Source organism: Triticum dicoccoides, chromosome 6A, assembly GCF_002162155.2.
Source record: "Triticum dicoccoides isolate Atlit2015 ecotype Zavitan chromosome 6A, WEW_v2.0, whole genome shotgun sequence".
In the NCBI taxonomy this organism is placed as follows: Eukaryota; Viridiplantae; Streptophyta; class Magnoliopsida; order Poales; family Poaceae; genus Triticum; species Triticum dicoccoides.
The window spans coordinates 555,559,619-555,568,532 of record NC_041390.1 but is presented as its reverse complement, the minus strand read 5'-3'; the positions used below and the strand labels follow the sequence as shown (position 1 = coordinate 555,568,532).

At 48.9% G+C, this 8,914-nt stretch overlaps 1 protein-coding gene across 1 annotated transcript; it reads left to right on the top strand.

The window, feature by feature from the left end:
- The first annotated feature begins 268 nt into the window (after positions 1-268).
- On the top strand, positions 269-7,457 carry LOC119317880. The gene is made up of 5 exons (XM_037592382.1): positions 269-986; positions 2,181-2,549; positions 2,624-4,847; positions 4,927-7,024; positions 7,118-7,457. The coding sequence occupies exons 1-4, from the start codon at positions 723-725 to the stop codon at positions 6,984-6,986; spliced, it is 4,917 nt and encodes a 1,638-aa protein (XP_037448279.1). The 5' UTR covers positions 269-722; the 3' UTR covers positions 6,987-7,024; positions 7,118-7,457.
- The last annotated feature ends 1,457 nt before the right edge of the window (positions 7,458-8,914 follow it).

The window sequence follows — 8,914 nt, the reverse complement described above, 5'->3', positions numbered from 1 at the left end:
CAGGCGCGCGCGGGCCGGACCACTTGCCCGAGTCCACCCACCACAGACACGTCAGCGCCCGCGGGAACCGCTACGGCCACCCCGCCCCCGCCCACCGCGAGTCAACAGTGCCCCACCGCGCAGCGACACCCGCCGGGCGGAGCGCGACCGCACGTAGCAGCAGCGCAGGCCTCGCGCGGCGCCCCGCGCTGCGCAGGGGATCTTCGTGCGCGGGCGGGCGGGGGGAAATGCCCGAAATGCCCCTGCCTCTTTCCTCTCTCTCTCCCCCCGCATCCGCTCTCCTCTTTCTCTTCCTTCCTCATCTCCGTCTCTCCGTGCCGTGCTCCATATAACCATCTCTCTCCTCCAAATCCGCCCCCAAATCGCCATTTCCTTCTCTCTCTCTCTCCCCCCTTCGCCACCGTCGCCACCGCCCCGCCGCAGATCGAGACCGGCCCGCCCGCTCCCGGACCGGACGCCCCCGAATCCCCGAATTCCCGATCAAATCTCCCCGCGGCCGGAGCCGATTCCGATCGAATTCGAGCCCCGATCCGCGGGCCCCGGGCAGGCGCTGCGTCGGAATCGGCCGAATTCGGGTGATCCGGAGGCGCATGGAGGGAGGCCCCGCGGATCCGAGCTAGGGTTACCGCCGGCGCCTGCGGCAGCGGTGATCTGGTGATGGTGCAGCGCGGCGCCGGGAGGACTCGGCCAGGAGGGATCGGCGGCTGGGAAGATGCGCGGCTATGCATGGGCGGCGCCAAGGCTGCGGTGAGGGGTGCGGCGACCGGCGTCCTTTCGTCCGGCACATGTGGCCGGCAACTCGCGTAGAGGCAGCTCCACCACCGGCAAAGGGACCAGCCTCCCCTCCTCCTCCTCCTCCCCGCTCGTCTCTTCCACCGCTCCGGACGACCTCTTATCCACCCGCACCGACGACTCCCCCGGCGGCACCCCACAAGCAGGAGGCCGCCGATTCACCCCGTCCGCCCTCAGCAGACTCCTTCCTAAAGGTGCCTCATACTTTGGTGGATATACCACTTTGGGATTTGCTAAGCTCAGCCAGATTTTAGACCAAATTCAGTTTGCTGCTCAAGTCATCATCCGATGGCCATCATTTCTGCTTCGAAAACTTAATCTATGGAAAGTAACTAGAATTTGTTGCCTGGTTGAGAGGTTACCGTAGTCTCGCGTTGCTGTGAAGCTCCTTGATGAGTTTACATATACATCATCTGTGCCGGGCTGGTTGTGCGCTTGGTTTGGTAATGGCCAGGCTATCTTCTAAATGGTGCAATGAGGGTTGTTTTGTATGGTTGGATTTTGGTACCTCATTGTGAGAATTCTGGCACTCCACATGTAAAAGCGTGTCAAAGATGTCGCCTTGTTACTTGCATGATAAGAATTGTTCGGAGTGTATCGTTGGCGTATTGGATAGTGAAGCTATACCATTTGAAGGTGTTTACGGGTGCAAGTCGTGTCGTGTTCACGACTTTCATTAAGATAACGTATTTTGCCAACTGTTTCTATATGCTGGTTGCTTTTTTTTGTTTGCTAATCTAATACAAGGTGGCAATAAGGAATTATCTTCCATTTAAACAAGGAAAATAGGAGAAATGAAGAAAACAAACCTCAGACTTGGTTGTGAGCATTGTACATTGCCTAAAATTCATCATGGAAATTTCAGTTTTTGTGCTCTACGGTTAGGTATCATCCATTTCTGGAAGCCATTGCAATTTGATTATGAATGTTTTATTACATGCTTGACGTGCATTAATTTGTTGAGTCAGAGTATCTCCTTATAAGAACATATTTGGCATTAATATTTTTGGAACGTTTTTTCCGCCTTTGGCAGCTTAAGGAAATATATGTTGTTACACTAATGTTTGCTACCTTTGCAACCCGACACGTTTAGATAATCAACTACTTATTTAGTACTCCCTCCGTCCCATAATGTAAGACGTTTTTTGACACTACATTAGAGTCGAAAAACGTCTTACATTATGGGACAGAGGGAGTACTTTTTAGCTGTTTGGCTGCTGCATGGAGAGTTAATTTTTTCTTTCTATTTTTGGTTCAGTTATGCTTAACTGTGCTTCTTGCTTTGACGTGTTCTCCGAGCATTACACTTTCTCCTTCAGCGTTATCCTCGTGACATGAAGATGTTTATGTTTCTTGACAATTAACAAAAGTACAAATTTGCTTTACAGGACGGGCGTGAATTTCGAGTTGGAGATTGTGCACTTTTTCAGGCTGTTGATGTTCCTCCTTTCATTGGGTTGATACGCTGGATTGAGAAAAAAGAAGAAGGCTTTCCCAAGTTACGTGTAAGTTGGCTCTATAGATCTGCTGACGTCAAACTTAACAAGGCAATACAGCTCATCGCTGCACCAAACGAGATCTTCTATTCATTCCACCAGGACGAGACATCTGCCGTCTCTCTACTACATCCTTGCAAAGTTGCCTTTTTACGCAAAGGTGTTGAGCTGCCAGCCGGAATTTCTTCATTTGTGTGTCGGCGTGTATATGATATTGACAACAAGTGTTTATGGTGGCTTACCGACAAAGACTATATTAATGTAAGTGCTATAGTTACCTTCCTCTTTTTTCTGTGTTGTATATTCTGTGGCTTATGTGTGCGTCTTACAATCAGGAACGGCAGGAAGAAGTAAATCGACTTCTGCATAGAACAAGGTTAGAAATGCATGCTGCAGTACAGTCAGGTGGACGCTCACCGAAGCGGCTAAATAGTCCGTCATCTGCCCAGCAGAAGTCCGGTTTGGATGATGGACAAAATTGTATTTTATCTAAAGGAAAGAAGAGGGAGAGAGTTGAGCAAGGAATTGATCCAGCTACGCGAGACCGTGATCGTCCCCTTAAGGTCGAAGAAGGTGAACTGGGGAACTTAAAGGCAGAAAATATGAAGCATGCATTTGCAAAATTTATCGCGAAGTTCACAGACAAAGGTGGGCTTCCTCACGCTGAAGCAGTCGAGAAGCTAGTCCAGTTCATGCAAGTTGATCGAACTGAACGGAAGATAGACCTTGGTGGTCGAGTAGCGCTTGCACATATTATTTCAGCTACAGAAAGTCCTGATTGCCTCGGGAGATTTGTGCAGCTAAGGGGCCTTCCTATTTTGAATGAGTGGCTTCAGGAAACTCACAAGGGGAAGTCTGGTGAAGGGGGTAGTCCTAAAGAAACTGATAAGCGTGTTGAAGAATTTCTCATGGCCCTGCTTCGTGCTCTCTCAAGATTGCCTATCAATTTGAATGCCTTGCAGAGTTGCAGTATCGGGAAATCCGTCAATCATCTGCGTAGCCATAAAAGTGCTGAGATACAGAAGAGGGCGAAGTGTCTTGTTGAAAACTGGAAAAAGCGTGTTGATGCTGAAATGAAGTCAAATGAAGCAAAACCTTTAGTATCTGGTCAAGCTGTTTCCTGGTCAGGGAAAGGGGGCGCTGCAGAAGTTTCTAATGGTGGAAACAGACGAAGCGCCTCAAGTGAGGCCAGTCCGAAAAACCCAGTATCTCGGACGGCTAAACCTGGTGCATCTGATGCTGTTACGAAGTCGAATCTGCTCACTTCTGGCTCTTCAAAGTTGCAACACATGCAGCCCGCAAATGTTGCAACCAACTCAAAGGATCCACCCAGCAAATCGGCTGGTGGTTCTGAGTTGCCAACAGTGAAAGAGGAGAAAAGCAGCAGTTCAAGCCAATCACTGAACAACAGTCACTCATGCTCCAGTGATCATGCAAGAACATTTGGTTCTCCTTGGAAGGAGGATGCGAGAAGTTCTACTGCTGCTTCTGGCAATGCTAGTAAAACATCCGGGAGCTCTTCACGCGTCCATCGAAGGGCAAACAGTGTCCGTCTTGGTTCTGGGATACAAAAAGAAGCTACTGCAGGAAGATCTACCTCACTCGATCGTTCGTTGTTCCAGGAAAAATCATCACAATCTGGAATGGCGTCTGAAAAAGGAGGCGACACACCCTCTGATAATAACAGTAATGGCCATAGGTTGATTGTCCGCTTTCCAAATCCTAGCCGTAGTCCTGCTAGAAGTGTGAGCGGAGGCTCATTTGAGGACCCGTCTGTCACTGGGAGTAGATCTTCATCTCCTGTAGATAAGCATGAACAGAATGGTCGGCGGGTGAAAATGAAGATTGAAAATTCTCGACCTGAGTTAGCTTCTGATGCAAATGCCGAGTCTTGGCATAGCAATGAGATAAAAGGGGTTGCAGGGTCTGATGAAGGTGATAAATCAGCATTCCCTACATTGGAGAGCAACAGGAATACTGAAGAAGCTGTTAAGGAGGCATGTGCATCACGGCCTGCAAGTTCGTCGCAAGTGAATGAGAAAGGAATCTGTTCAAGTGAAACCAAGGGGAACTCATTCAACCCTATGAATGCTTTAATTGAAATAAAATACTCTGAAGCTGGTCCTCCTCTGCAAGCTGGAGATGATACCGCAATGAACCTTCTTGCCAGTGTCGCTGGGGAAATATCTAAATCCGACTTAATTTCTCCGTCAGCTTCACCGAGAAATTCATCTGCAAATGAAGTGGGCTGTGAAGGTGACAGCATTGAGAAGTTGAAAGTAGAATGTGACATAGCCCCTTCTCAGCTTCAAGGTTCCTCAGATGTTCAGAAAGTCATTTTGGTGAAGCAAGAGAAAGCTGATCCTTGTTTGATTGCCAAGGAGGAACGTAACCAGAGGGCTCACCTATCATTGCACGACAACAAAACCACAACATCTACTGGGCTGTCACCTCAAAATGGTACAGACTGTAATGCCGTAGAATCTTCAGCGAAGACTGAAAACCAAGCGGAGGGTTGCGCAAACAAGTGTCTTCCTGTACCTGGGGCTGATTCACAAGGTGATGATGATAAATACTTTACTTTACCTTTCTGTTTTTATCGACATTTTTATGAAATCTAATATGCATTCATCTGCAGGTCAAGATCGTAATGCATGTTCCAGCCGTGGGCCAGTTGAAGATGGTCGCATAAGCAGCCCTGATGTCATTGGCACTGCTTTAGGTGGTCAATGCAATTCAGCTGTTTCTAATCGCACGTCAGAATTGCTTCCTCCTGAGGAGTTGCAATTGTCTGCCCCTGATAAACAGCTCCATGCCTTGTTAAAGCAAACTGATAAAAAGCCGCTTGGGGTTGTACGAGATCAGTTGGAAGCCATGGATACACGCGATGGTAGTAAATTGGATTTGAAGTCTTCAGTGTGTCCACTGGCTCTTGTTCCCAAAAAGGCTGAAGTCTTGGGTGTTAACACAGTGCTGAAAGAGGACGAAAAGGAACAGCCTTCTTCCACTTCAGCTGATGTTAACAAGCTAGTTGCATTCCCAGCTGATGTGCCGAATGGGAATAAAGAATCAAAGGATAGTTCCAGTGAATCCAGTAGTCAGGTAAAACCTCAAGCTATCATATCTCAGGATTTTGAGCATGATGCAAGTCAGAGTCCAAAGAAACTGAGCGATGATGTCGGTGCAAAAGAGGATCTTGTCTCATCAGGTGAGGGTTCTTCTATAGCTGCCCAGGCCAAACCAAATGTTACTGGTAAGCTTGATTTTGATTTGAATGAACTTGGGGATGAAGGGAATCACTCTGAGCCAGTTACCTCTCCTGTTATATGTACTTCTGGGATTCATGTACCTGGTCTTTCTCCATTCGTATCACCTGTTTTAAGTGGTTTGCCTGCCCCAATAACAGTAGCAGCTCCAGCTAAAGGACCTTTTGTTCCTCCTGAGAATCTACTAAGAGTGAAGCCTGAGGCTGGGTGGAAAGGCTCAGCAGCTACAAGTGCATTTCGTCCTGCAGAACCACGCAAGGTTGTGGGGGCATCTCTGACTGCACCTGATATTGTAGGAACTGATGCTGCTGGGAAGCGGTCTCGCCCCGCGTTTGACATTGATCTAAATGTAGCAGATGACCAGATTCTTGAGGATGATATCTCTCAGAGTTCTGCTCAGACAGTTGGATCTGAATCTGGCAACAGTAGAAGTCGCGATGGTCCCGTGCGAAGCGCTGGCATTGAACTTGACTTGAATAGGGCTGATGAAGTTGCCGAGAATAACCAGTTTATCTCAAACTCTTCCAACAGAGTTGAAGTCACATTGTTGCCAGCAAGATCTTTGCCAGGAGGTTTACCGAGTACTAGTATGAATGGCTCAAAGAACTTCTTTGATCTCAATAATGGACCAAGCCTTGATGAAGCTAGTACAGAGCCTGCACAAAGGAGTCTATCATCTAAAGGTGCTAGCAGCATACCGTTCCTGCCTCAAGTTGCTGGTCTTCGAATGAACGGCACCGAAATCAATAACATGTCACCATGGTTTGCTTCTGCCAACCCATATGCTCCTGTAGCTATGCAATCGTTTTTGCCTGCTAGAGGAGAACAGCCTTATCCAATTGAAACAGCATCTGGAACCCAGAGGATGATTGCGTCTGCTGCAGACAGCAGCCAATTTGGAAGTGATTCAGGCAGGGCTCCAGTTGTTTCCACACCACCAACCATGGTGTTTCACCCTCCTCCTGCATATCAATATGCAGGATTTCCTTTCACCCCCAGTGTTCACCTTCAGACAGCAGGTTTTCCAATTGGATCGACGTCATATGCCAATTCTGCACCTGCCGGAGTTTCATACTTTCCAACCATTGCCCCGTCACTTGTTGGGTCAACGGGTGCATTACCTCCCCAACATGTGAGGCAATATGCAATAAACCGTCCTGAAGGTAGCAGTAGTGATGGTCTGGACGGTAATTGGAAATGGAAAAGACCAGGAGGGTTTGATCTTAATTCTGGTCCCGCGAGTATAGATTTAGAAGGGAAGGATGAAAGAATACTTTCATCGGTTAGACAAAATTTGATGACGCCACAGCAGGCCTTTGTGGAGGAGCAAACGAGAATGTACCAATTGCCTGGTGTAGGAATAAAGAGGAAGGAACCCGAGGGCAGTTGGGATCCCGACAGATCATCATACAAGCAATTGTCATGGCAGTAAGAACTTTGGCGAGACCTCGCATCGACTTCTTTTGTCTGGTGAGCTTGTTTGTACCTAGAAAATCCAACTTTAAAGACCCTGTTATCTTGTTTGGTTAATTAACCAGTGGGTGTGTGCTTTTATGTTTGCAGAGGCAACTGCATGTGGAAGTGAGGCGTTGTATTGCACCTGCGTGACCCTGCTGCTGCTGGGCTGGGATATACAACTCACACATGGATTCATGTCTGTGACGACATGGGATTGTGGGAGGAATGAAACATGGCTGTAATTGCTGTAAATGTTAACCATATTCATACTTTCCTGGAACCAGTTTTCCTCAGCTTGAGCAGTTGCTTTGCTAGAGTTTTGTATCTGCCAGGCTTGCTTCTGTTTTTGCCAGGAGGGTATGGGTTTGGAGATGGAACGGTAATGCTCCTTGGCATCTTCAAACACCTCAAGCCGCTGTAATTAGCCCCGGTGGTTCTTCTCTTCCTTTTCTTTTTCTAAGTTTCTTATGATAAACAACTGTCTTTGACATTGCTGGGCACATCTGCAGCTTTAACATATGGTTTAGCCGTGACATGTATCCTGCCCTGCGGGGAAGTGTTGCATCAGTAGATCAGGAACTAATAATCTGCTGTGGCTGACCCTGTCATTTCGGTGTATTGGTTTCTTTTCTGTGTGGCGCAAATACTCTATTTTGCCGTGACTTGTTTCTCCATTGCAGGTGGAGGTTGTTGCGCTGTGGCGTTTGCAGATGCACCTTCTTGCTCAGTTTGTTGTAAATTTGGTCTATCTACTTGGTGTCATCTGTTGCATCAGTAATTTTTGACCTCTGCGTCGGTCGTAGGCATTGCTGATGCTGATGGACGATGGTGACTGTTTTGCTGATGCTGATCTCCATGAGTAAACCGTTTGTATTCTGCTACTACTACTTGTCATACCTCGACATCTCTACGGCCTGACATGACACCCCCAGGAAGAGACCCGGCGATGGAAGCAAGTGAAGATGAGGCAGAACAGGGGGTCTGTCGACGCGTGTGGGTTCACGGGCAGACACCCACGCAAGAGAGGCGTGACGCGACGCGGCTGCACTCCCCCACGGGAGGACAGGACAGGATGCCCCTTTAACCACGGAAACCACTGCCACCACGGCGAGGTGGTGAGGTGGGGGAAAAAGCAGCAGCGGAGGCGGAAAAGGATGGAAGGCGACAGGCACGGGGAGGGAGAGACGGTCGCGGTCAGTGGGGTGGCCCGTGACGCGACGCTGCCCCGTCCCTGTCCGCTGCCTCGCTTTCTTTCCCTTCCCTGCCCTGCCATGCCTTCCTTCCTTACTTGCCCAGCGCGCCTCTCTTTCCGCGTCCGGGCATAGCATTTCCCGTCCCCGTCGCACCACGTAGGCGCGTCCAGTCTCCCGTCGCTTTCCTCAGCTGCCTGTCTTGTTAGACTCGGGCTCCATCCATCCATCCATCCATCGCCCCTTTCACCCCCTCTCCTCGGTCCTTTCCCCAATATTAATACGCGTCCCTCTCGACAGCGGCAGGTGAAAGCTACCCCCAGTTACGAGCAGGGCAGCTCGCAGACGTACGTCGACCCTGTTCCCGTCAACATCATCCGCCCTCCCCATTTTCCCCGTGGGAGCTAATTGGTTCCATGATTTTTCATTTCATGTATCCTTTACATAGAATTGGTCAATCCACGTTCCGCCGGTCACTGTTGCGACTTGCAACCGTCATGTCTGCAGGAGCGAGGCGAGTAAGTACGTAAATGCCTAGGGATTCACGACGTACTTTGCCAATCAAACTCAAACCGGGGCGTTCTCATGAATTTAACAGGGCAGCTGGCCAAGTTGGTTGTTCGGTGGTTCACCAAGTGGTAATAAACCTAGCAAACCTAGTACTCCAGTAGCCACACGCGAGGCATATAAATTATACATGCATGCACGGCCG

What these genes read in the sequence shown, in the direction of transcription:
- LOC119317880 (XM_037592382.1), top strand. Translation starts at nt 723, where the DNA reads ATGCATGGGCGGCGCCAAGGCTGCGGTGAGGGGTGCGGCGACCGGCGT. An exon ending in CAGCAGACTCCTTCCTAAAG is followed by an intron (nt 987 to 2,180) that starts GTGCCTCATACT and finishes TTTGCTTTACAG; the next exon opens with GACGGGCGTGAATTTCGAGT. An exon ending in ACCTGGGGCTGATTCACAAG is followed by an intron (nt 4,848 to 4,926) that starts GTGATGATGATA and finishes ATTCATCTGCAG; the next exon opens with GTCAAGATCGTAATGCATGT.